The sequence below is a fragment of the Puntigrus tetrazona genome, chromosome 8, assembly GCF_018831695.1.
Source record: "Puntigrus tetrazona isolate hp1 chromosome 8, ASM1883169v1, whole genome shotgun sequence".
Lineage (NCBI taxonomy): Eukaryota > Metazoa > Chordata > Actinopteri > Cypriniformes > Cyprinidae > Puntigrus > Puntigrus tetrazona.
Genome location: NC_056706.1, coordinates 9,526,590 through 9,553,435, shown reverse-complemented (window position 1 = coordinate 9,553,435; position 26,846 = coordinate 9,526,590). Strand labels below are relative to the sequence as shown.

Genomic DNA, 26,846 nt, shown 5'->3' with positions numbered 1-26,846 from the left:
TTATGTTACTGATTCACGTATCTGCTGCAAGAATTTTTGCAACATTCGGAAGTTACAGTTTCTAAACTCTGTGTCTTATTAACTGTCCCATGTACTGTATGCCTTAGCATAGATAAATATGTATCAGTAAGCCACTAAATCATTCATGACTGATCAGTCATTCCACAGAGCTATTACCAACACTGGCCTGTGTCTCAAATGATACCCTCAGCAATACCTATGAGCCTCCACATCCCTTTCTGTAAGTATTTTTCACCCCAGTCTTATGCGTGCTATCACACACACACACACACACACACACACACACACACACACACATACACGATCTCTCTCTCTCTCTCTCTCTCTCTCTCTCTCTCTCTCTCTTACACTCACACACAAACACACTTTGGTATTTGTGGTTTATGAGGACTCCCTATAGGCGTAGTAGTTTTTATACTGTAAAAACTATATGTGCTATTGCCCTACATCAACTCTAGACCTAAAACTACGCATTGCATTTTGAAAAAACACAATTTTGTATATTTTTTAAGCCTTTTGAATCACAGTGTCCACATAAACCATCTTTAATTTGCATTTTTAACACCTCTGTCATACTCATGTCATTAAACAAATTTGTGTCCATATAAACCACAAAAACCAGCACACACACACACCTTGTATTTGGTCCTGGTAACAAAGGCCACTGCTGAATTATTGGTTAACAGGAAAGTTTCATTACTAACAGCTACAGCCTAACTGAGAAGATGACTCTATCAGGTCCTCTTTCAACTCTTAGACCCCCTAGAGTTTTACTGCCTCTCTGGAGCAGCATATTGTTTTGCTTGAGAAGCTTTTGAAATGGAAAAAGTCTTTCCTCGTATCCAGGAGATATAACATTTTCTGTTTATAATTTTTTTTAAAATGCGCAAAAATACATTTAGAAGTAGAAAATGCTAAAATAACACTGTTTTGTTTAGACCTCCTCTTAGTTTCCCTCCTTCAATACAGGACCCCGTTTAACCCCCCTTTTCTCTCTTTTCCTGTCCTTCTCTCCCTCTTTCTGCACACTCTTGGTATTAGTGCAGGGGCAGGGCTTATCACTCACCCCTCCTTCACTTCAGTGAGAGAGAAAAAAACAATAGAGTTTAATCACTCATGTGGCCACAGCAGAGAAGCTGCCAGACTCTTCTTGAATTACACTGGGGTCGAGAGAGAGAGAGAGCGAGAGAGAGAGAGAGAGAGAGAGACTGTTTGTATGTGTTGGAAAACAGCAATCGTGGACTTCTAAACACAGATTTGTTAGACTGTTTCCACTTCATGCAAACAGACAAAAGGGCACGCTCTGGAAAACCACAGATGAGAATGCCCTTCTGAGACAGATAAGTAAAGACAGGCTATCACAGGAGCATCGGATCTCTAGCCCTGAGCATGTGTGGGCAAACTGCACGGGCATCATGATCTCACACTATCCGCTGGCATCGCTGCTCCCCTGGCCGCCCATACCACACTGTCTAGACCTAGATGGGGAAGGAGGGGTGGCCCTGCAGAGGTACCAACCACGGTCACCTGAGAGCAGCCCTCGTTGCTGGGTAGGTCACTTACATTTGTCTGCATTACTGCTTAGATGTATTTTATCCTGGTTTGTAAAAGGACTTTATTTGAGTTATGCTTTGTTGTTTTGGGTCTTTCAGCGATGTAAGACGAAGCCAAAGTTAAATGGCGTATAGACTTGGGTTAAACTTATATTGCGTTGTTTTTTTGTCTGCATAAAGCTGTAAGCATGCAGAAAGAATGTACTCATGCAGCAGTCTTAATGTCTGTAGTATATACCTTGCTGTCTGATTAGATTAAAAGTAATTGATTTATAAGGGATGTTTTTCATCCGTTACACTGTGAGGATTTGGTTCACTAAAGAAAACAAATAGTTTTTTGGAAATAGATTGCCACTTGTCACACTGTATGGATTTCGCTCACTTGAACCGGCTCATAATTCATGAAAAAAACAACACTAGTCACTATGTACAGTATATGGTGCTTTAAAGATTAAGTAATAGCGTGCCTTTGAACAGTAAATTCATTCTGGTCATTTTATTTCTATGTTTTTAAAGTGAACTTTACTCATTATTTTTTTTACTGATTAATACCAATAGATGTCAGTGGGAGGTATTTGTTTAATAAATGTAACAACCTTCTTGTTGTTTATAATGGGACTCAAGTAAACCTAGACCTATTTGTAGTCTATTACCCTGTGCAGTGCTGTTCACATTACTTTAATGTCTAAAATTTCCTAAATTAGCACTTTTGAATGTAAGCCAGCCCATTCAGGGAAAGCTGAATCAGAGGTGAAAAGGGACAACAACAATAGGCCTAAATGTTTTTTTTTTTTTTTTAAGAAAGCCCCTAGATCTGCTGGCCACATATTCATTGACCAGTAGAATTTGTTAAAAGGATAGGCAGTGTGTGTTTGTGTGTGTGTGTGTGTGTGTGTGTGTGTGTGTGTGTGTTTTGTGTCTATGTGGTGGTGGTGGTAATGGTGTGTGGGGGTTTCAGAGCGGGAAAAGCTCTCTCTGTCAGCACTTTTTCAATAGTCATACACTGGAACTGACCGCTGGTTACTCTGTCTGTCTGACTAGCACTGACCAGAACAGTGCGTTTCAATTCAGGGAAACAGCATCATTGTATTATACAAAGTGAAACTCAGCATCATAACATACTCGCTGGAGGCATAGATGAGGACAGTAAAGTGGAGTCATAACTGATGGATGGTGAGGGAATGGGAGCTTGTGTGTGTGTTTGTCTTTAATGTAGGCTACTTACATAGCTGATCTGTCAGAAAAATTGCACTGAAATGTGCTAGAGGGTAAAAAATAATTCTAAGTAAAATGTAATATCTATGAATACAAATTAAGTTAAAATTTACACCATAATAATAATGTTCTTCTGACAATAGAGAACTTGTTTGTAATATTATAATATATATTAAAAAAATATTAAATATCTAGATTTTTATTAATTGTGCTCTAGTAGTTTTGGGAGAATAGCTCATAGTGAGATAGAGGGAGAGAAAGAGAGAGAGATCCATCCTTATCCAACATCCTGACTCAAGTCTCTTCCTCTCACACTGGAGAGTTTCCGTGTATTGTTCCTCTGACAGCATATTGTTCCTCTGACAGTGAGGCCATAGAGCGCTCCCTCGTCACTTTACCCTACGCTCACCCATGAAGTCCAGTGCACACACATATTCAACATAGTCCTCACACACACACACGCACTCACTCAAAGCCATTCAAACACATTCGACTAAATACCAAACTCGCAGATATGCGCACATACATAGACCAACACAAAATGACTTTGTCTCCCACAAACGTCCCACAGATCTGAAACTCATTTCTCGATTATGCCATACGGGACCCCCGTCCACCCTTCACCTCAGCCATGACATTCTCACTCCCTCTCTAGTTACCTCGGAAAGACTTCACATGATTATTATTCCCTACCCCGACCGCTTCAAACTGGAAACTCTTTAATTCAGAGACAAGAGAATGTTGCATAATGCTTTAACTTTCACGATTTTATCACTTAAAGCCTTTTACAGCTTTGCTCACATATCCTTAACCACTGCTTAGCTACAGTTACAACGACTGGTTGTTAAAGTTTGATAGGGCCTTCGTGGTTGTTAATTGCTTTGTTTTTGTGGCTTTAATGATGAAGATGGTGGCCAAAGTTCAAGTAAGATGGGTCAGGTCGCTCTGGATACTTCCTTGCATATTCCACCAGCCATAAATGCTGATATAGCGGCTGATTTTCTGCTTGACACAGCAAAGCCTCCGCTCAACCTTTGTAGTCAAGTGATCAAGGATTGGGGTCATTGCACTCGTATATTCAGCCTATATGGCACAGTCCTGTTGCTGACATTTACTCATGCAGAAGTCAATATGGGTCAGTGCCATCGCACACTGAGGAAGCTTTGCGCAGACCGCAAGCGCGTGTCTGGAATTATGCTGAATATAGGAATCGCAGACTAAGCATTCTCTGTTTCTGCATCACTTCTCTTTTTGAAATCTACTGTTGTGAATGTTCGTAACAAGCGACACTTGATGGTTCGTTGCTAGGCGATGTTTCCTTGCTTGCGTTCACTGAGTCACGCGTTGTGATGGAGAATCTGATTCAGTAATTCAGTGACAGTTTTGCAACTGGTAACAAGAAAGCACAAGGCCTAGAGTTTATATAAGTGCTGTAGTTATGAAGTGTGAAATGCTGTAAGTTTGACAAAAAGTTGTCACAATCAAAAAAAGTTTAATTTATAGAAAATATCTTGCAAACATTTAAGCAGTTTACTTGCAAAAACATGTTATTAATTAAATTAAATATATTTCAAGATGTAATTTATTCTTGTAAAGGCAAATCAAAATTTCCATCAACCATTACTCCAGTCGTCTGTGTAACATGATCCTTCAGAAATCATGTAGATTTTTTACGTTCAAGAAACATATTCAAAACAGTTGTGCTATAAAAATTTTGTTGAAAGCATGATACATTTTTCAGGATTTTTTTTATAAATGGAAAGTTCAAAAGAACATTTATTTGATCTATTAAAAAAAATTACTGCCTCTAAACTTCTGAACAGCTGCATAAATAGATGTACGAACAGAGCTTTTCCTAATATTGCATGCTTTTTAGGTAGTTGCATTATAAATGGTTAGCATTCTCCGTAAATGTGTCAGTCTGCATGACTGCACTATTGAACTTCCAGGGTGGAGTTTGGTTCAATGAGTATATGATAATGGAACAAGTTATTAAAGCTGCTAATATGACTGCTGTCACCCTGTCTGACAGCATGATGCCTCAGGCTGAAGTCCAAAGATGGCAAATAACTCAACTGGGGGACAAAATATATACCTCTCATGTATAGGGTGAGGAGTTATACAAGGTAGACCAATAAGTGAGGATGGGTGTATCTGGCATAATGGAGAAAACAACTGTGCGAGGAATGGTGTGTGTGTGTGTGTGTTAGAGGTACTGTAAAGAGATTGTGTTCGAGTGTGTGTGTCGGTAAACTCTCATTCTGGGAGGTCTGTGAGTCTTCTTAGCTGTGGTAGATGACAGGTGTGGAGCCACTCAGGTCACTGCAGCAGTTACACAAACACACACACAGTCCTCTTTAGCCTCACACTGCAAAAGAAAAGAAAAAAAGCAACAACAGCTCCCTCCTCCCATCTACAGCCCATCCATTCATTCCCTCTTTCTCCCCCCGTGGCTGGCCTGATCCCTGTCATGTGGCCTGGCTTACTGCCCCCTCTGTCAGAGTGGTAGAAGAGAGGAAAAAGAAGGGATGGAGAGGTTGAAACTCAAGCAGACAGGACCAGGCACTGTGTTGAATTTATTTAACTGTCTGAAGTTATTTATCTGATCAGCAAACACTTCTAGCTGACTGAATCAGCAGAATCACAGTCCGGCAGACCGTGATCTATCTATCCATCCATCTGTTTATGATTATGGTGGCAGATGGTTTTGCTAACGTGGGGGTCCAAACCAGACTTACCACACTAGCTAATTAAAGCTTATTAGTTCTAGGTCAGAGAGGAAGATTAATGACACCTACTGACTCGCCGCAAACAACTGGCCACCATATTAGTAATCAAAGGCCGTCCAGGATTTTCTCTGTTTTTGACCAATCACTGAGCGTAATACTTACCCATACTTGAATGATTATAATAATCTTAATGCTGACTGTATAATCAGTCTGCCACAGTTCCTGTCAGGTTCTGTTATTATGATACTCTAAACACAGGACAGATCTCTTGAAAAACAGATTTGGCTTTTTCATTTCAAGGATCTTTCATTTCCAACTGAGTATGGTTAAGTGTGCACTTTATACTGTATTGTATTTTTTTATTGTTGAATGCCTACCAATTAATAACTAGGTGACCCAGATGTTTCGCATCAATCTAGATAAACGCTGTGGTAAATTTAAGGTTGATAAAACACTGCTTGTTAAATTAAGTTTGCTTCATACTGAATAACTAACAAAAGACAGAGTGTTTCTTGGATTTGGTGTAAAGCACTCAAATTGGAGCAGATCATAACTCTAAACAATAAAACTCTAAGCCATAAAATTTTAGTTCATTCTGTTCTTTGCTGACGTTGCAAACTCTGAGCAGAATCTACTGCCCTCTACTGGGCATGTCAACAGGTATTGAGGGACATAAACACTTTTCTCTCATTCTTTCTTTCGTTCCTTGTCTTGAGATTCTGGGAAATGAGTTTCTGTGAGAGTTTTTTTTTTTTTTTACAGTTCCAGCCATTTGATGGTAACAGATGTTACGACCACACATTTCACAATGACAGAGTTTCTACTGTGGCATATCTAGCCTGTGCTTCTTCTGATGGCGCTTCCCTCTTATTTTATTTTCAGTTTTCTTTCATCTGGAAACCACATGAGCTACTCAATAATTTTCAGTTCTTCATTCATCTCTCTCGGTTAATTACAGTAATGTTTCTGTGATATTAATTAATATTGAGTTATGAGGTGGAAAAGAAAACGGCTCACTCAGAAAAGGGAAATTAGTTATTTAGCCTTTTTTTAAAAAAAACATTTCCACATTTGACAAGAACAATTATGGATTTTTAATTCCTTACGGTAAGATCAAGTGGAGCTCATTGCATTATGGGATACAGTATTTAATGCAATGTGCTTATGTTGTGTACTGCATGTTAGTAGACCTTTTTTAATCCACATTAAATTGATCAAAAATAGTAAATACATTAATAATGTTATTTTCATATTCAAGATGTTCCATTGAGTAATGGCTTTTAAAAATTCAGCTTTGTCATCACAGGAACAAATTATATTTCTAAATATAATAAATATAAACCAGATATTTTAAGTTTTAATAATATTTGGAAAATTGCAGTTTTTTATCAAATAAATGCATGAAATAACAATAACTGACTTTGTCGACATTTGACCGTAATGTTTCACTTATGTTAAATTGCGTGGATTTCCCGTGAAGTTGATTTGAAAGGAAAGTAAACGATTTCACAGTGTGAGAGAGAAAATGGATCATAGATTTTTGAGAATGTCTCAGTGTCTCACAGATTAAAGTGTGGATAATGCTGAGCTTTGTAGCAAACGGCGATTTTGCAAATAACAACCTCCAGGAAGAACTTGTGTTGCCTGGCACGTCATAACACAGAGAGATACGCCACCACTGAAGGTTCCTTCCCAGCGCCCTATAGCTCCAGCTCCCTCTGTCTGCGTCAGCTCAGCTTATAACTCTTGTAGTGACGCTGGTGCAACACAGCAGTCCAAAATCTGACCGTAAATCTTCCCATGCATACAGAATGGACTAGACTCTCATTTTCTTTATCCCTCAGATTTTTGCGAGTGGCTTTGGCGGTGTAGATATGATAGGTTCGTCGGTCAGGTACAATGACGGCAAGCGCATAAAGTTGGGAGGCTGCAGGCAGGAAGTGGGAGATTTCCTGGAATGTGTGTTTTTCCCCCCACAGTGGTGCAATAACAGCACTCTCGTTACTCATGTCGATGTGCTCCACAGCTTCACAGGCCCTGTGTGTGTGTTTACGTGTATTTGTGTGTGTGTGAGTCCACCGCTGGAGGAGAGACTGACTGGAGACTGCGATTATACTCTAGGGAGGTTTAGATTCAGTTTGTCTCTATTGGTGTCGACAGAACAGATATCCACAGCCTCCCTAGGGGTCTAAACACACTCCCTAAGATTCCCGCTAAGCCTGTTTCCTAAGCTCAACCCCATGCCTCCCCACCTGAAAATAAACACTAGAAAATCCCTTAACAAATTAAAACATTTTGCTCTGTATATGTCTATAGGGATAGTTCACCCCAAAATAAAAATTCCGTCATCATTTATGAACTTTCACTGTCACTCGTTGCTGTCAGTTTTTGATCAATATAATGCAATGAACAATGCATCACAAGAGAATAAAATTCCCAACACAGCATAAAATTACTGTGTTTAATAGCATTCTGTGGCAGAAATACCCAATAGAAATTACAGTTTGAACATTTTTTAAATAAATAGTGCCTGTGAGATGCATGTTTTGATTTGAAACTAAATAAAGGGGAATCTTTATTTTTTAATGGAACAATGTTCTTAAATAAAGATGAATGTCCTTGGGTTGCATTTTCACAAATTAGTGGTCAGAAAATATAGATTTAGTTCCCACACCTTGAATGTGATCAAATGATGCAGAGTGTTTCTTTTAGAGATTAACATCACTACTGCTATAGTGGTGGTTGTGCATATAGATACACACTATCTCTATCAATTCCCTTGGGCTATGGCAGTGTATGAGATCAGAGGGGTGTGTGTGTGTGTATGTGCACGTCAGCCAGGGCCAGCCCAAGCGTCTGCCATTTGTCAGACCTTGTTGTCGTGCACTGCAATGACATCACTCCCTTTTGAAAGCAAACAGCTGTCCCTTGAGGGGGACCAAGAGGTCGTGACCTCTCCCACTGCTTCTCCACGCTTCCCAGAGCCCCCGAGGAGCAGCCGAGCAGAGGACACCCAGTCAGACCAGCCTGGGAACTGGAGCGGATCCCAGAGAATGAGGGTTTCCCCTCTGGAGCCCCACCGCCCTGACTGACCAGCCTTCTCTGACCGGACCACTCCTCTGTATATCAAACACACTTATTGAATTTGTTGTGACTGTAGGCATGATGTAGAGGGTGAAGTAGTTTGGTTTAAGGGAAGTCATGTGATAGGTTGTCAGGGTTCTCCCGTGCATGCACTTTTACTAATACAATTTTAGTCCTTGTTTGTAGAATATTGATCAAAGTATAGGGTATTAAGCACAGGAACTGACTATAGTGCTTGACTAAATTCCATAAAATTTTAAATTATTAGCTCTTGGACTACACTCAACAACATTTTTGTTTTATTTTGAAAAGTGCCTTCAAAAACATCCTCTTAAAAATATTATTGGAATTTTTTATATATCCTAATAAAAAAATGTTCTGATGTTCCCCAGTCAGGTTTGAGAGATACATTTAAACTAATTTAATCTATTTTAACTAATTCATTAACATCAACATAGGAAAAGAAAAAGGCAGATTTAAGAAAAAATAGCAACATGGCAACTTGTGATCAATTTAAAAAATATTGTAATATATATTATATTTCTTTTGATGTTTTACTAGTAGTCACTAGGTTAGTGTTCTCTAGAGGAGTATACAGTATCCTAATTTGGTTGGGAAAGTCCTCTGGGTGGAAAGTCCACCCCCAGACCCCCCCAAAAACATCACTATAAGCTTCCATTTGTTAACATTAGTATAACATGATGAACTAACAATGAAAAATACTTTTTAAGCAATTAATAATAAATAAATGTTCATTTCAGAATTTATTATTACATTACTAAAATCAAGTTAGTTGTATGTACTTTATTTACAACAGTTAATAACATACCAAATGTTTTGCTCATTTTAATGGATTAACTAATGTTAACGTTATTGTCAAAGGTGTTTTCTCTTGTTTTTATTCTTTTAGTTCAAATATTCTCTGCAGAATGGCTAAATAAATAAAATCTATTTGTATAGCTTTTATATATAGCTACTAAATGTTTGTGATTGAGCAACATTGCCTGTAAAATGTATTTAGTTTGAGGGAGTACTCTTTGAATCTGTCTTCATAAAACTAGCCCTTGAGGTTTATGATCTCATCGCTGGCCTTGTTGGAAGTGAAGGGCATTGAACTGCTTTCTTTTGTGCTCCCCAGTGTGCCTGCATGAACGATCACACCGATTCTCTACGGCGTCTTAATTGTCCTCTAGGAAGTGTACGTGTGAGAGTCTGTGTGTGTGTGTGTGTGAGAATGAATGGCCTCATGGCACCTGCTAATTTCAACCTTGTCTCCATTGGGCTCAAACAAATGAAAAAGCCAGACGTCCTGCACATAAGAGACATAATGGAAAATCCCTACATCCAGACAATCAGCTACAGCGTCAGCCTTCCTCATATTGTCTCTTTGAGTTCAGTCGTTCTGTCATATCTGAATCTTTCAATCTTGAGCCATTTAAATTTGCGATGTAGTGGAGGTCGCAACAGGTTGTTTCTTCTTTACTGTGACGTAGATCCAAATGAAACAGATTACTGAAATGTAAAAAAAAAAGTAGATTGGGTACTTGGTTGCGTCCATTGATTGTTGATTGGCTGGAGGCAGATTTGAATTGAATTGCAGTAGATTGTAAGAAAATGGCTTTAAGGAGTCCCTGGGAGATTTTTTGATCTCAGTTGAATAATTCCTGGTTAAATAAATAAATAAAGGGAGGATAATTTAGATTATTGGAGAAGTCTGACAGTCTGGCTTGGTCACCAGAGAAAAGTAGCTTCAGAAGATCAAGTGAAGGAAGAAAGAAAAATAAATATTCATGAAACACAGTAAGATCAATATATGGATTCAGAAATAAATTAATGGCATGGGCTAATTAACTGCAGCCATGATAATCAGTGTTTAAATTAATCGTTTAGGCTAAATTGACCTTATACTAGGCCTAATATTTGAAAGCTATTATCACCGCCTTCTTACGCTGTATGAAAACAGCTTGAACATTATGCTAAACAACTACTTTTCAAACATATATAATTCTGGAGTCAAATGAGGGTGATGGTAGACTTTTTTTCAGACACTTTAAAAAGATCCGCACGTGCACAGTCCATTCTCGTGCGTTTTAAAAAGTCGTTCGGCGTTAATGCCGATGTTCAGCGCCGGTCCATGATGGGGTACAAAAGTTATTTAAAAAATGTACCCGGCATTCCAAAATAAAAAAGGACTAGAAAGCGAAGTGCTAAAGCGGGAGGGAGGGAGAGAGAGAGTGCAGTGGGCGGAGTTGTGTCATTCACTAAGCGGGGGTGGACTGCAGAGCCAGAGGGAGGGAGAGAGAGAGGGGAGCAGCTTGAGACTCCAGAGATCTGTGACGGGCTGTGTGTGTGCGCGCGCGCGCTCTGAAGGAAGACAATTCACACAGGATAGCTCTGCGTACTATACTTGAAAACATTTTACCCTTTCGCGCTGGACTTGGGCTGGGTTCTGATGCCGCAACCGGACGATGAGAGAGGCCCTCACCATGAAATTCGCTTGGAAAGCTAAAATGGTAAGAAGTTGCGGTTCGTTTGCCCCCTGCACACTGTTGATTTTGCGGCTTTGAGCTTCTAGAGGGGAAAGACAGGAGCGGGAGGGGGAAAAGAGCTCGGAGTGGAGGATAAAGAAGAGTTTGGGAGTGGAGGGGGTTGTGGGGGAATATGAATAATGTTGTTAAATCGCGTTTTACTGGAGTAATGTATTGCGCTCTTCTGTTTATGATCTGATTTGGATCTGAAAGTCTCCACGTAGGCGGCGGTTCCCGTTAGTTTCTCACTCTGGAAATACTTCTACTTTTGTGATGAACAGCCTCCAGGCTGCAGACGAAAACAAAGCGGACAGATGGGCTTAAACCCACTTGTTATTGTTGTTATCGGGGAGGGATTGTTTCTCGTGGACTTTGGGGTTGTGTTGTTTTTGTGTGCGGGCTGTAGGGGTTAAAAAACGACTCTGTTTGGGATGATAACACGGTCAGCATCCTTTCATTGTTTGTTTATAGGATTTTGGGGACCTTAACATAGTCCTCAGCTGTCCCACAGCTTTTAAAGTATATTGTTTTAATGCTTTTTAGGCCTTTCATTATTGTTAAGAATATAGTGTTTAAGTTTCTGACCATAAAGTATCGTAGTCGGTGTTAATTGACAAAGCACTATACTTAGTAAATACTTGAGTGCTGATTTTCACGGGTTTCATCAGATTTGCAGTCTCTTGGGATTGGCATTGCTCTTTATTATTATTATTATTATTATTATTATTATTATAAAAATAGTTTAACATCCGCAAACAATTTAAATAAATATGGAAAAAATTAAGTAATAAATTAAGAAATCCTGGAATAAAAACAATAACAGTTTAAAAATAATATAATTAAATTGATAAAATTTAAAGCTGATATAATTCAAACAAATAAACCTAACCTCAAAGAGGTCCAATCTTATCTAATCGCATGTGGCCACTGTACTAGTACTCCACTTCTTTTTTATTTCAGAGAAATGTGTAGCCCCACCCTCTCTAATATCTGCCTGTGCCACTGAGCAGGCTTTTAAAGCCGCTTTGGAAAACATTTCTTCCAGTACAAAGGGGCAGCACAGTGCATAGTCTGTGGACTCGGCAGGGTCCGGGCAGCGGGTGAACAGACCTCCTACCATTGTTTTTGAGTGGACTGCATGACTCATCCAGCTGAGCATTTCTCTGAATGCACTGTACAGGAAACGGCCCGGGAAATACAGACAGACTCATCCACTTCATTCCAGGGACAGTTACTCTTTCAGGCATATAAAACTGCAGACGTAGTCTGGATGTGCTACAGTAGTGAAAAAGCTCAGTACAGAGATGTTTGTTATGTCAGGGACTTTAAAATTCATGCACATAGGCTATATGTTCTTTTAAAACTGTTACGCATTGTAGAAATACATATTCACACACAGCAATAAAACTAAATATTCTTCTTTTTTTCTGATGTTCAGAGATACATTTCGGTACCAGAGAGAGTTAGATAGACTTGTTGGATCTATTTAGCATGACTTTTGGATGAATTCACAAAGTAATGCCAGGACAGGTCCATGATGCCACCGTGCATATTGACTTTTCCCAGACTTTTGGAGTCTTTTTGGAAAATGTCTGGTGACATCGTTAGTAAAACAGTAATATTTCATAAATGCCTTTAGGTGCATTTTTTAGTGTGCATGAAGGCAACAGTTTATTAAACATCTAAACATCTGTGTTCGTTTAAAGTCTTCCCACAGTCACTTGAGAATGCACAGCAAAAATAAATAACAACGTGTTTTAAACTGAAACCATCTTAATGTCTTATGAGATGGCATAAAAAGTAGACTAAAATCTTAAATATAAGTATTCTTTGCTGTGTTTCACTGGAATTTTTTTTCTTTCATATTTTTTTGGAGATCTGTCAATCTCTTGTTTATTTGCACTCTAAGAAGTAGACTTGTCTTTAAAGGGCGCCTATTATTCCCTTTATTGTAAAATAAATCTCTGATGTCATCTGAGTGTACATGAAGTTTTAGCTCAAAATACATCACAGATAATTTTTTATAGCTTGTTAAAATCTGCGCTTTTAAGGTATGAGCCAAAACATGCTGTTTTTGTGTGTGTCCCTTTAATTGCGAATGAGCTGGTGCTCTTGGGCCCCCTTTCAGAAGGGGGTGGAGTTTCAGGAGCTCAAGCTTCAGCATGCAAATAAATGGTCTACTACTAGTACAAGCCTGTTAACTTAAACGTGTACTATAAATTAATAGTAAGGATAAAAATAATGGCAGCTGGTGTCATTGTGTTTTAGCTTCCATCACAATCATTACAAACTATCACAAAGTTCCACATGTAATTTAAAAGCTCAACAAATTCAGGCGGTTGACTTTAAATTGCTTTAATATGCAATTTTAAACTGCTACATTTCTGTTTATGATCATTATGGCAGCACCAGTGAAAACAGCCATAGCTTCATCATTAACCTTACAGAGTGCCGAAAAGCTCTTTCAGAAAGGTAATTCGTAAAACAAATGCGTGATATTTTGGCCTGCCAAATACATTGGAATTGATCCCTAAACATATAGGGGACTTTACCCTATTTTTTTCTGAGATTTTTCCTTCATAAATGAAATTTAGCCAGTGTCTTCAGCAGCTCAGATTGAGTCTACGGAGACTTCTATGTTTGTTGGTGCATCCTAAAACACGTTTGTGATGCCTCTTTAGCGCTGACATTGTACATTTCCAGGAGCTCACATTACATCAAGGAAACTGTAATGTCGCACTGTTGCTTCTCACTCAGGGCTGTATCTGTGCAAATAGGGCAGAGAGCATCACAAATGGGAGAAATCTTATTTATATAGGGAGAAATCTGAAACCGCTCGTTTGGAGAGACTATAATATATTGGGATTATGAAAAATGAGTGAGTTGATTTGTACCATTATTGACTGGTTGTTTTCACACACTATGGCCACACGACTGTGTTCAAATGCCTTAAAAAATGCTATTTTTTTTCTAAATGGTATTTCTCTTTATTTATCCCCATAGGTTTTTAATTTAAAATCTTTGCATTTAGATTTGCTGTCCTAATCCCTTAACTTTTGTCTCTTTAATTTTTGTACTTCCATTTCAAAGCGCTTTAATGAAGTTTATTGACAAATGTATTTTGGATATGAGAGACTTTGCAGGATTTCATATATATATATATCACAGCTCTACTTTAGTATTATTGATTAAAGTAGGCAGAATTTATCGATATTCTCTCTCTGACAGTTCACAGCCTGAAAGCCTCCACTCACCCAGACACTTAATATTGGTCAGCCCATTATATTGTTTGCATTTGTGTGTGTCTGACTGAGAAAACCTATGTGTGTGTATGTATATGTTTGTAGACTAAGATTGGTTCTTATACTCCAAGGCTGGAGAAATCCTTCGCTGTTAAGAGTCTGTAAAAGCTCTTAGGCCGATTTTTAAAACTCCATGCCAGCTCTGATCTCATTTCTCTTCTCTCCCCCTCTTTCTGCCTCCTTTCTCCGAATGAGTTATCATTTTCTCTTCTCCACTCACCCCCTGTCAGTCTTTTGATACTAAAATTTAAAGCCAGAGTTCCTGTTTATGCCGAATGGAGACATGTTGTTCCCCAGTTTTACGCCATGACATTCCAAATGGAGTAACATTGATTGTTTTCTCTCTCTGCAGAGCTCTGTGCAAGACTGGGGAGAGGAGGTTGAGGAAGGAGCCATATACAACGTGACTCTGAAGAGGGTCCAAATCCAGCAGGCGGCTAACAAAGGCGCAAGATGGCTGGGGGTGAGAGAAGGCCTTTGATCTGAATGCACTTCCACTCTTTATTTAAAGAAACACTTCGGCTGCCCATGCTGGGCCGGCCAGACAGTAGGGCGTATTAACGGTGACCTTGTAAAGCTTTTTATGGTTTACGGATGTGTTTAATTGTGGGGTTCCTATAGTGTTCTGGTCATTAGTTTTCATGGATGCTTGCAAGAAAACCTATAAAGCATTCTATAGAGTTATTTGTTTGGTAAAAGAAAAAGCCAAAAATTAAAGTTCTGTTGTCAATTATTCACATTAACGCCATTCCAAACTGATTGATTTATTGTATGAGGACAAATAAAAAAAAATGAAACCCGTTGGCTTTTATTGTATGAGCAAACACACTCTTCAAATTAGCTTCTTTATGTTTTGCTTAATGTCATACTTATGGGTTTTGGTGACAGGAAAACTTTAAACTGTTGCACATTTTCAACTAAAAATTTGCTGCAGAAATTTCAAGGTTTATACAACATTGTTATTTTATGAAGGCATGCTGTTATGGATATGTTCCAGCTGAAAGTGGTGAATATGGTATAATCTGTTGCTTTAACCTTGGATAACGTTTTCCATATTGTCAACACCCTTCTGAATCAACATAAAAAAGCACTTATGAGCTGACTTGATTTCCATAGGGCTTTAGTTTGTTGTAACATGCAGCTGTTTTCTACACTAAATGGGTGTTGAGTGAAAACACAGTTAATTTAATGTCGAATCATTTCATGAATGTGACATTCATGGTTTCAAAAGCAAGTTCACTTTATAGTAATAATACTACAAAAAATCAAACAGTAATTTGTTAGACATTGCAATTAAAAGCAAACACATTTCTTTCCATATGACACTAGTTAGAGTCTTGTTTTAGAGAGGTCATGGTGCTCAATGTTTGACCTAGTTTTAGTGACTGCGGCACAATCAGTTTATTTTTACGTCAGGAAGATTTAGTATTCTTGCTGTTTAAGTGACACTTACCTTTTTGTGGCCTACTTTTAAATCGCTTATTTTTGTGTGAACCTTTTTTTTTTTTTTTCAACTAATGAAGCATTTTTAAGAAGTCTGCTGACTTTCCAGCGCGTCTCAGAGAGGGAGGAGGAGGGTTGCTCTGATTAAAAGCAGATTGTAGAGTTTCCTGTTGTAGCGTGCTTGCACTACCAAGGTTTAGTTCTTTTTCTTCCCCTGTTTATTTCTGCTTTTCTCTACACGATACTTGAACACATGTCTTAGAACTGAGCTGAAAGTATTTTCCTCTCCTTCTCCTTTGCTCTCTCAGGCGGAGGGTGACCGCTTGCCCCCAGGTCACACAGTCAGCCAGCTGGAGACATGTAAGATCAGGAGTATTCGGGCAGGGACACTGGAGCGTTTGGTAGAGACGCTTCTCACAGCATTTGGGGATAATGACCTGACCTACACCAGCATCTTCCTCTCCACGTACAGGGCCTTTGCTACTACACAGAGTGTCCTGGAGCTGCTGCTGGACAGGTGTGTACTTTTGTTCGCATGTTTTTGATAGATTTCAGGTGAAACCTGTGTGTATGCTTAGTGAAGAGAGGTCGCATTTTGTGATACAAATGCCCAACTAGTATTCAAGGTATTAGTGTAAACAGACTAGGTTGTGTTAATGTGAACAGGTTAAACTAAAATTTAATGTGTGTCAAAATATTAGATCTAGAGGGGTCATACAGTACCAGCAAAATTTATGTAAATTATTACAATTATTAAAATGTATGGTCAATATATATATATTTTGTTATGTTCACTTCCTCAAGTACTTCTTTCAATAGATACAGTTTTTTGTAAAAGCAATCTTTAAAAACTGCTTTTTAAAAGTCCATATTTAGAAACCAGAAGTGACTGGAAAAAAGCTAGATATATATCTAAATATATAATTTTATTTTCATAACTGATGTTTTATGTAAAATCATAATTTATTTCAACAACCCTGAATCTATGCAATATCTATGCAGTTTAAATCCATCAAAGTATTGTTTTATTACAAAAAAAAATATTTTATTGTCATACCTGATGTTTTATTTTTATTTTGCTGTTTTAAAAAATTGTGTTTTTGATATTTGAAAAATCAGTTGCACTGTATTTTAATAGTCCACTTTAGACATTTTACTAACAATAATTAACTTTGTGGTTACATGTAATTTACATGTCAACTTATTCTCAGTAATTTGCAACTACGTGTCTCTTGTTAGGGTAGGTTTAGGGTTAATAGCATAAGTTACATATACTTGCAAAATTTCTAATAATCAATATGTTGCATGTTGTGGACCCATCAAAATAAAGTGTTAGAAGTTATTAAGCAGACAGTCTACTAATTTTATAACTGCATATTGATATTTAGTTGCAACATTACTTAATGTTAGTGGACTATCAAAATAAAATGTTACTGAAAAATCTTTGCTAATTAAAAGTGGACTAAGTTTAGGTAATAAAAATAGTAATTAAAAATGATATGGCCACTTTATAACTTCTTTTTTGTTTTGTTCAGTGGTTTATGCCTTTTACTATTTGTCTAAATGCTCAAAGGTTGGTTTCTCTCTTTGTTCTCAGGTATGGCAGTTTTGAGGATTGTGAGGGAGAGCATAACCAGTGTCGGACTGGAGAGAGCAGAGTTGCTGTGAGAACGTGAGTTCTGTCATCATCGTGGTTATCTGTGCTGCTGTATCTGCAGTGACTTCCGAGCAGCTCTTGTGTTTGTTGTTTCATTTCCATGGAAGCTTAAAAATAGAGGTCAAACAGCTTTGTAATGTGTGCATGCCGTTTCAAATAAAAGAGATCTGATAAATGATGGCGCTTAATTTCTGCATGAATCACAGCGTTGCAGCTGAATTATAGAAAGAGAGATTCCCTCACTAGTTTGTGCCATCTGGTTTTCTCTGGTTTATACAAACATCTATGTGTTATTATAATTTTTTTTCTTTCAGTGCTTTGGCCTCTATTCTAAGAGCCTGGTTGGATCAGTGTCCAGAGGACTTCCAGGAACCTCCATCATATCCGAGCTTGCATCGTGTGCTGGGTTTCCTGCAGAAGGCCATGCCAGGCTCAGAGCCAATGCGCCGGGCTCGGAGTCTGTTAGAACAATTGCAAGTCCAGGCCAGCCTAGAAAATGAGACTGAAGGTAAGTCATATCCGGTTACCGTTAATAATTTTATCCATCCTATCTAACTTATTGTCTATTCATGTTTGTTCTGTCTTCCTGTGCTTACAAAAACACCTGCCGTGCGTTTGTTGCAGGAGGCTTTCAGTACACCAACCCTTTCTGCATTGGAGAGGATGAGGAAGTGGAAATCGATTTGCAGGAGGACTTCTTCTCCTTCGAGGTTGACCTTGTAGCAGAGCAGCTGACTTATATGGATGCGGTGAGAAAAAGAAACCTACGTTAAAATCAGCACTGAGGAACTGTGAAATATTGTTTTTGTACATTCTTTGGCTCAAGCTATGAAATATTTCCTTCTTTCCACAGCTGTTGTTTAAGAAGGTGGTTCCTCATCACTGTTTGGGTGCTATCTGGTCTCAGCGTGATAAAAAGGACGGCAAACAGAGTGCGCCCACCATCCGTGCCACCATCACCCAGTTTAATGCAGTTACTGCGTGCGTGGTCAGCACCATCCTCCGTCAGCGGCAGATACGCCCGCATTTGCGTGCTCGCATCATCCAGCGCTGGATTGACATTGCGCAGGTGCATATCCCAACACACACGTATTTGGACCTCCCAGTATGATTTAAAGTTTGCTCACTTTTAAACCCGTCCACCTCAGGCTCATTACAGATAAGCAGCGCTTTAGTGTTGTGTGATTTTTCTAGCAATACTTTAGATAAAGATGCCTGATGTTCATCTGGAATATATTTTTTCAAAAGACACCTAATCTATTTCTTTGTAAAACATAACTGTTTTAGTTGAGATCTAGATAAACCGAAGTAGACATAATAATGACTTTTAGCCTCCCAAAGGATTTCTGAAAAAGTCTGATTAGGCCCATTTGTAAATGAAAACGTGTAAACATGGATTAACGTGTTTTCAGGAGTGTCGCATTCGTAAGAACTTCTCCTCTCTGAGAGCCATAGTATCAGCGCTGCAGTCCAACCCCATCTACAGACTGAAGAGAGCTTGGGCCTCTGTTTCCAAGTAAGTTCTGTCAGTAAACAAGCCTGTCGGTTATTTCTTGATTTCTAAAAATTATATAGACTGGTGAAATGATTCAAATCCTGTTAAGTATTTTTATTGAAATTACACGTTTATTCAGCAAGAATGCAGTTCTTTGATCAAAAATGACAGTAAAACCTTTAAAATGCTACAAAATGTTTTTATTTTAAAAGCTGTTCCAAAAATCATGCTGTATCAAAGTCTTTACACTTCACAAAATCAGCATATTAGAATGATTTATTGTACAACATTGTAATGATCTTTCACAGTATTACAGTTACGCTATTTTTATCAAATAAATGGTACCTTTAACAAACATAAAAGTCAGACTTTTGAATTATATACTCTGTAATTAATTTTTGATATAATATAAAGAATTACATGCTCTGAGATTGTTTGTTTTTCACTCTGCAATTTTAGAGATAGCATGCAGATGTTTGAAGAGCTTTCTGATATTTTCTCTGACCAGAACAATTACCTTACAAGCAGGGAACTGCTAATGAGGGTGAGCTCACGCATACATCTCTTTTTCAGTTCAGTTCTGTTGTGTTTTTTTTTTTCTTTCTTTTTTTTGCGCATTTAAATTAGCTTTCGCTAATAACTAGGCACAAGTTAAAAAAAATTAAAAATAAATTGCATTTTTGCTTGTTTTTTTTTGCTTGTGTTTTTTTTGGTGTTTATTATGATTTGATGCTTTTAGGTACAATAACAGTGTAGTAGTTCAGCTCTATTTAACCCAAAAAGTACTGCCAATTCCTGATGATATCTCTCTGATCACAGGAGGGCACCTCAAAATTTGCCAGTCTGGACAGCTGTGCCAAAGATCACCAGAAAAGATCCCACAAGAGACTGCAGTTACAGAAAGAGATGGTGAGTTAGTAAAAAATAACACGGCACAAAAAAACTAGTGTCAGAATATACTGGTAACAGAAGCAGAGTTCAATATTGTGTTTGTAACGTGTAATGTTACCTTAAAGCTAATAAAAACATATTTACATTTTTGTCTCCAGGGTGCCATGCAGGGGACGATTCCGTACCTGGGTACGTTTCTCACAGATCTAACCATGCTTGATACAGCACTGCCTGACCAAGTGGAGGTGAGTCAGCTGCACATCCAACCACACGTTTCCTGACAAAGAAAAGCTCATAAAGAATTATCTCTGATGTTATTACTGACCTAACATTCCCAGACCGTTGAGGTTTTCATTGCCAAGGTTTATTTGACATTGGATTCACAAGAACTTTAATCAAAGCTTTTCATGAGTAAAAATGATGAAGAGAATCTAGGCTAAAGTCTATTTCTGTGCTTCACAGGGAGGACTGATTAATTTTGAAAAGCGGCGCAGAGTAAGTACAACATTCCTTATTATTTGGTCTACAGTCAAAGCATCTGTTGAATCTCTTATTCGTTGCTGTAGGCTTTCAGATCTCTGGGAATGCTGAATAAAATCTCTCTTTGCAGGAGTTTGAAGTGATCGCTCAGATTAAGCTCCTGCAGTCTGCGTGTAATAGTTACTGTCTGACCCCTGATCCCTCATTTCTGCGCTGGTTTAAAAGTCAGCCTCAGTACTCAGAGGAAGAGAGGTACACACATTTTTCCCTTTGCATGCCTATTTTTTTTCATCTGAATCTGAAGTTCCAAAATTAATATTTCTCTCTTATTTTCCTTCAGCTATGCTCTGTCTTGTGACGTTGAAGGATTGGGAGACAACAGCCCAACGTCACCGAAACCCCGCAAGAGTATGGTGAAAAGATTAAGCCTGTGCGTGACAAAATCTTGATGTCCAGATCTATCATATTTTTATATTTTTAATATTTCCATTTAATAAAACAGATCTGAATTTAATAATTACAGATCTGTGTTAACATTGAGGTCCTTTATGCTAATAAAAGTTAAATTAAAATTTTGTACATAAATATGTTTAAAAATTTACGCCACAGAAATAAAATATTAAAATATGGTTATTTAAAAATATATGAAATTCAGAAAATAGTTCAGTTTTACAGTTTTTACAGCATTTTTAAATAAAGGAAGCCTTGGTGAACATAACAGCAGTCTTACTGACACAAAACCTTTTAATCATATTGCATATTCAAAGAGGATGACACATTCTAATAATTTATTTAATATCTGTTTTTGTCCTCCTAGACTCTTCTTAGGAACTGACAACACGAACACGAGCTCTCCTGTGAGAGAGAGTCCTCGGTCGCCTCCTACTGGCAGCTCTGGGGAAAGCATGGACTCGGTCAGTGTGTCTTCCAGTGACTCTAGTCCCTCAGAGAGCGAAGGCATGACGCCCACACACTCTATAGACACTCATCTGAAGAAGGTACAAACATTTTAATTCATGGCAAAATTATTGATATACTAATGTATTCAAATAATGTATTAAATACACACCTTTTTGGTTACCGTAGCTGTCAGATTCTTCCTCCTGCACCTCATTGCACTCCATGGACACCTCCTCTTCTACAGCCAGCGCTTCCATATCTCTGGCCTCCCCGACCCTGCCTGGGCCACCCTGCATGCACCGCCGCTCCATCTCGTTGATGCCCATGTCCCCCACATCACCTGGTTTTCCTCCTGCCTATAACACACAAGCTCAGGATGCGTGCATCATCCGAGTAAGCCTTGAACAGGGAAACGGAAACCTCTACAAGAGTATTATGGTTAGTGTGCACTTGAGTAATATTAAACTACTTTTATGAGCTTGTACAATCTAATCTTGCATATATATATATATATATATATATATATATATATATATATCTCCACAGATTTTATCAGAAAGAAATAATAACAAATCGGCTTAACATTTTGCAGTATAGTGTTAATCTCACTCATATACAAATCTCTTCTTCCTTGCAGTCAATATTAAAATTGTTGTAGAAATAGTTTAAATTAGGTAGTTAATAATAATAATTATAATAGTGATTAATTGAATAAAAAAAAATCTCCAGGTTTATACATCAAACATCAATAGTGAGGGGAAAACACAAATTAAATAATATAATAAAATATTTCCAGATAGGCTTTAGTACACTGACAATATAACAAACAATTATTTATTTATTATTTTAACACTTCACTTGTTCTTACACCGTATGAATTGCTTTTGAAATGTGAAAACATTGTTTTTAGATGAAAATGAATCCTCATATTGTAGAGGATTTTGACAAAAAGCCTAAATTCATAGAGAGTTGAATTTCTAATGTAAAATGGATCATTGTTTCTCTGTGCAGCTGACCAGTCAGGATAAAACTCCAGCTGTGATCTCTCGGGCCATGGCCAAACACAACCTGGAGGGTGAGCAGACTGCTGACTACGAGCTGGTGCAGGTCATCTCTGAGGAGAGAGGTACGACATGACAGTTTGAAATATATCATCTATTTAGTTTTTTTTTTTTTTTTTTTACGGTGGAATAGCAATTTTTTGTCCCCTCTTTCTCCAGAATTGATCATCCCTGACAACGCCAATGTGTTTTACGCCATGAGCACATCTGCGAACTTTGACTTCCTGTTGCGTCTGCGTGGTTCTGAGGGTAGGCCGGTTCAGCTGCGCAGTCGTTGCAGCTCCACACTACCCCGCACACAGCAGCGCTCCAGTCTGTCCCTCAGGCTCAGCAAGGTCACACTGTGACCTCTGACCTTCTTTTGGACCAGAAAAGGCTTTGTTAAAAAAAAAAAGACTACAGCAGACAGGTGGAGTAAAATAAAATGGCCTTTATAGACTATTTCAAGGGGACTTCAGAAACATTTCAGAACTAATTTAGACATCTCATGTTCTTCCGTGCTGCCTTCCGAAATAAAAAAGGCTTGTTAATAGCAGCATGCGCCTCCACCTGCCCATCTGGCCCACAAAAGACATCCTCCCTATTGCTGGATATTTTGCACAATTGCAGGAAAGTCTCCTGCTCCTCATCAGTATTTGCATAACAGCACATCTCTTCCCAGCCGAGAGGCCTACACGACTTCCTCAGAGAGAAAGAGGGGAACAAAAGAAGCTGTTGGAAGAGAAGTTAAACAACAACCATGTTGCCTTTATCAACGGTAATGATGTAACTCCTGTCAGTATTGAAGATGAACTGCAGTAGCTGTCCACTTGTGCACTGTGTGGACAATGTGGATTGTATCCCTAGACTTAAAGTGCTTAGACTGGCTCACTAAGAATCCATAGAATTACATTTACTTTCCATCTCTAAGCAAAATTGATGTAATTTCCTTTAGATATCATAATCAGTAAGGATCTATGATGAAACAAGATCAATGAAGTTATTTTTTTTTCTGCCTATTCTAAGCATTTTATCTCTATTTCTGTGTTTCTCATATTGTGAGCTGGGTGACGAATGCAGAAAATACGCATTCTGATTGGTTCCTGCTTGGTTTTATCAAGTCTGTGGTGTTTCCTTTCACGATCGGATCCATGTTGCTTCTTTAAGGTGTGGTCTCACGGCACCAGTAGGATGGGTTTCTATTAGGAAACCTGGATTGAGCTGCCTTCCTCTGTGTGAAAGTGCACTTGCTCTAGAGTGGGCGGAGTCAATAGGTGTGTACTAAAAAGAGCACTTGGTCCACTTTTTGTAGCTTTCCTCTCTTTTGTCTTCAAGCATCACTATATTAATGATATATTTTCCTTTTTGCTTCTTTTTTATACGTATGTTTTTGTAAGAGATGAAGTATCCACGATATCTATATTAAAAAAAAATTGGAATTTTAAAATGATTTTGTTAACTAAAAGAAAAAACGTAAAAAAAAAAAAAAAAAAAAGCTGTGAAATATGAGTGTGTGATTGTAAAGTGAGCATTAAAACATGTCAGTCATTTCCATCAACCAGCACAATAATTCACTCTCATTTTACCCCGTCACCCTGTTTTCCAGAGCATTTTAGGCATTACTTCTGTGCACCTGGTGAATATCACAACTTGTTTTACACTAAAACAAATCATTTTACATTGAGGCATTTTAATACCAAATAGTTTCAATTGTTTCTAAAAGCTCTTGAGGTGTTTGCCTTATTCCTGTTCTTTCTCTACATAATTCTCATAAAGTTGTTAATCTGGTAATAATCATTAGCTGACCCTGACTCCTGGTAATATGTCAACTGATGTGCTACAGAATGTGCCAAACATGCCCCTTTTTTGCCTTTTGTTCTCTCGCACTAATTAAGAAACTTATGTTTGTTACATTGTACACGTTAGACTTTGATGACACTAACAGTTTTTCAACAAGGTAAAAATGTAGTGTTTTAACATTAGTGGGGACAGCAGCGTTTGTACTTTGATTAATTTGTCTTAATTCAAATTTATTCAGCACTTGTGAATTTTCTCCATTCTTTTTTTTTTTTGAATATTTCTTCACTACCAAAGAATTGTACAGAGAGTCAGTGAATAAATTATTATCGTTATGATGTTTTGTCATTTGAATATTACTTTTTATGAATTAAATGAAGACTCCCTTTAAGTACTCTGGATGTTGACTAAAATTCACTTCGCTTGCATCACGCCTAAAATACCATAAGAAGAAAATGACAGATGTGTTTTGTTTTATAATTCTGTTGATGTTTTCTGTGTTAGTGTTAACTAAAACCAAAACTATCAGTAATTGGGTGACAGTAAGCACTGAAATTAACATTTAAGATTAATAAGTGCTTTAGAAGTTTTTTCATTAGTCACATATTAACTAGTTCACTAATGTTAAGTAATGGAACCTTTATTGTAAAGCATTACCAAAAATAGTGGTGTTTGAAATAAAGTAAATATAAATCTTAGATTGTAAACTTTAAAAAAAACGACATAAATTACAAATGTTGAAGTATTAATACAAACTGGATTCCAAAAAAGTTGGGACACTATACAAATCGTGAATAAAAACTGAATGCAATGATGTGTAGGTGCCAACTTCTAATATTTTATTCAGAATAGAACATAACTCACGGAACAAAAGTTTAAACTGAGAAAATGTACCATTTTAAGGGAAAAATATATTGATTCAGAATTTCATGGTGTCAACAAATCCCAAAAAAGTTGGGACAAGTAGCAATAAGATGCTGGAAAAAGTAAATTTAAGCATAACGAGGAGCTGGAAGACCAATTAACACTAATTAGGTCAATTGGCAACATGATTGGGTATAAAAAGAGCTTCTCAGAGTGGCAGTGTCTCTCAGAAGCCAAGATGGGTAGAGGATCACCAATTCCCACAATGTTGCGCAGAAAGATAGAGGAGCAATATCAGAAAGGTGTTACCCAGCGAAAAATTGCAAAGACTTTGCATCTATCATCATCAACTGTGCATAACATCATCCAAAGATTCAGAGAATCTGGAACAATCTCTGTGAGAAAGGGTCAAGGCCGTAAAACCATACTGGATGCCCGTGATCTCCGGGCCCTTAAACGACACTGCACCACAAACAGGAATGCTACTGTAAAGGAAATCACAGAATGGGCTCAGGAATACTTCCAGAAACCATTGTCAGTGAACACAATCCACCGTGCCATCCGCCGTTGCCAGCTGAAACTCTACAGTGCAAAGAAGCCATTTCTAAGCAAGATCCACAAGCTCAGGCGTTTACACTGGGCCAGGGATCATTTAAAATGGAGTGTGGCGAAATGGAAGACTGTTCTGTGGTCAGACGAGTCACGATTCAAAGTTCTTTTTGGAAATCTGGGACGCCATGTCATCCGGACCAAAGAGGACAAGGACAACCCAAGTTGTTATCAACGCTCTGTTCAGAAGCCTGCATCTCTGATGGTATGGGGTTGCATGAGTGCGTGTGGCATGGGCAGCTTGCATGTCTGGAAAGGCACCATCAATGCAGAAAAATATATTCAGGTTCTAGAACAACATATGCTCCCATCCAGACGTCATCTTTTTCAGGGAAGACCCTGCATTTTTCAACAAGATAATGCCAGACCACATTCTGCATCAATCACAGCATCATGGCTGCGTAGGAGAAGGATCCGGGTACTGAAATGGCCAGTCTGCAGTCCAGATCTTTCACCTATAGAGAACATTTGGCGCATCATAAAGAGGAAGGTGCGACAAAGAAGGCCCAAGACGATTGAACAGTTAGAGGCCTGTATTAGACAAGAATGGGAGAGCATTCCTATTTCTAAACTTGAGAAACTGGTCTCCTCTGTCCCCAGACGTCTGTTGAGTGTTGTAAAAAGAAGGGGAGATGCCACACAGTGGTGAAAATGTCCTTGTCCCAACTTTTTTGGGATTTGTTGACACCATGAAATTCTGAATCAACATATTTTTCCCTTAAAATGGTACATTGTCTCAGTTTAAACTTTTGTTCCGTGAGTTATGTTCTATTCTGAATAAAATATTAGAAGTTGGCACCTACAGATCATTGCATTCAGTTTTTATTCACGTTTTGTATAGTGTCCCAACTTTTTTGGAATCCGGTTTGTATTAAACTAAATCTATACTAAAATTTATGTTTTTTTAATAGTAATAAAAATGACAAAGTTAATTTAAAAATGACTGAGACTTCAAATTTAAATGAAAACTGGAAATAGAAAAACATACATAATACAACGTTGTCCTTTTGCACAGATTACTCAAGACGGTAGTACTCACGGTGGGCGCTTTGACAACACATCACTCCATTACTCACTGCCATCTCATGATTAGCAGAAGTGTAGAGGCAGCTTTTTACCACTGGTTTTCGAATCTTCAGGAGATTCCATATCTTATCGTGTTTGGTTGTCATCAGAGTTGTAAACACCATTGACATGGAAGGACTGGCTTGGTATTATGGGCCAAGTGCCTCAGAGAC

The 26,846-nt window shown here is 38.1% G+C and overlaps 1 protein-coding gene across 2 annotated transcripts; it reads left to right on the top strand.

Annotated features, from left to right (window-relative positions):
- Positions 1-1,131: 1,131 nt before the first annotated feature.
- Positions 1,132-24,470, top strand: rgl1 (ral guanine nucleotide dissociation stimulator-like 1). 2 transcript variants are annotated; one of them, XM_043246992.1, is made up of 18 exons: positions 1,132-1,571; positions 14,785-14,895; positions 16,184-16,392; positions 17,473-17,547; positions 17,847-18,040; positions 18,157-18,281; positions 18,386-18,601; positions 18,945-19,048; positions 19,487-19,571; positions 19,847-19,936; positions 20,077-20,163; positions 20,381-20,413; positions 20,529-20,650; positions 20,739-20,828; positions 21,216-21,396; positions 21,485-21,736; positions 22,310-22,424; positions 22,519-24,470. In XM_043246992.1, exons 1-18 carry the CDS (start codon positions 1,437-1,439, stop codon positions 22,704-22,706), a joined length of 2,412 nt encoding a protein of 803 aa, XP_043102927.1. In that variant the 5' UTR covers positions 1,132-1,436; the 3' UTR covers positions 22,707-24,470. The 2 variants fall into 2 exon arrangements, with proteins under 2 accessions (XP_043102927.1, XP_043102928.1); XM_043246993.1 differs by lacking the exon at positions 1,132-1,571 and adding an exon at positions 10,902-11,115.
- Positions 24,471-26,846: the final 2,376 nt, after the last annotated feature.

Coding starts and splice junctions, on each gene's coding strand:
- rgl1 (XM_043246992.1), top strand. CDS start 1,437: ATGATCTCACACTATCCGCTGGCATCGCTGCTCCCCTGGCCGCCCATA. Junction 19,937..20,076: donor TGCAGTTACAGAAAGAGATG/GTGAGTTAGTAA, acceptor TTTTGTCTCCAG/GGTGCCATGCAGGGGACGAT. Junction 22,425..22,518: donor GGTCATCTCTGAGGAGAGAG/GTACGACATGAC, acceptor CTCTTTCTCCAG/AATTGATCATCCCTGACAAC.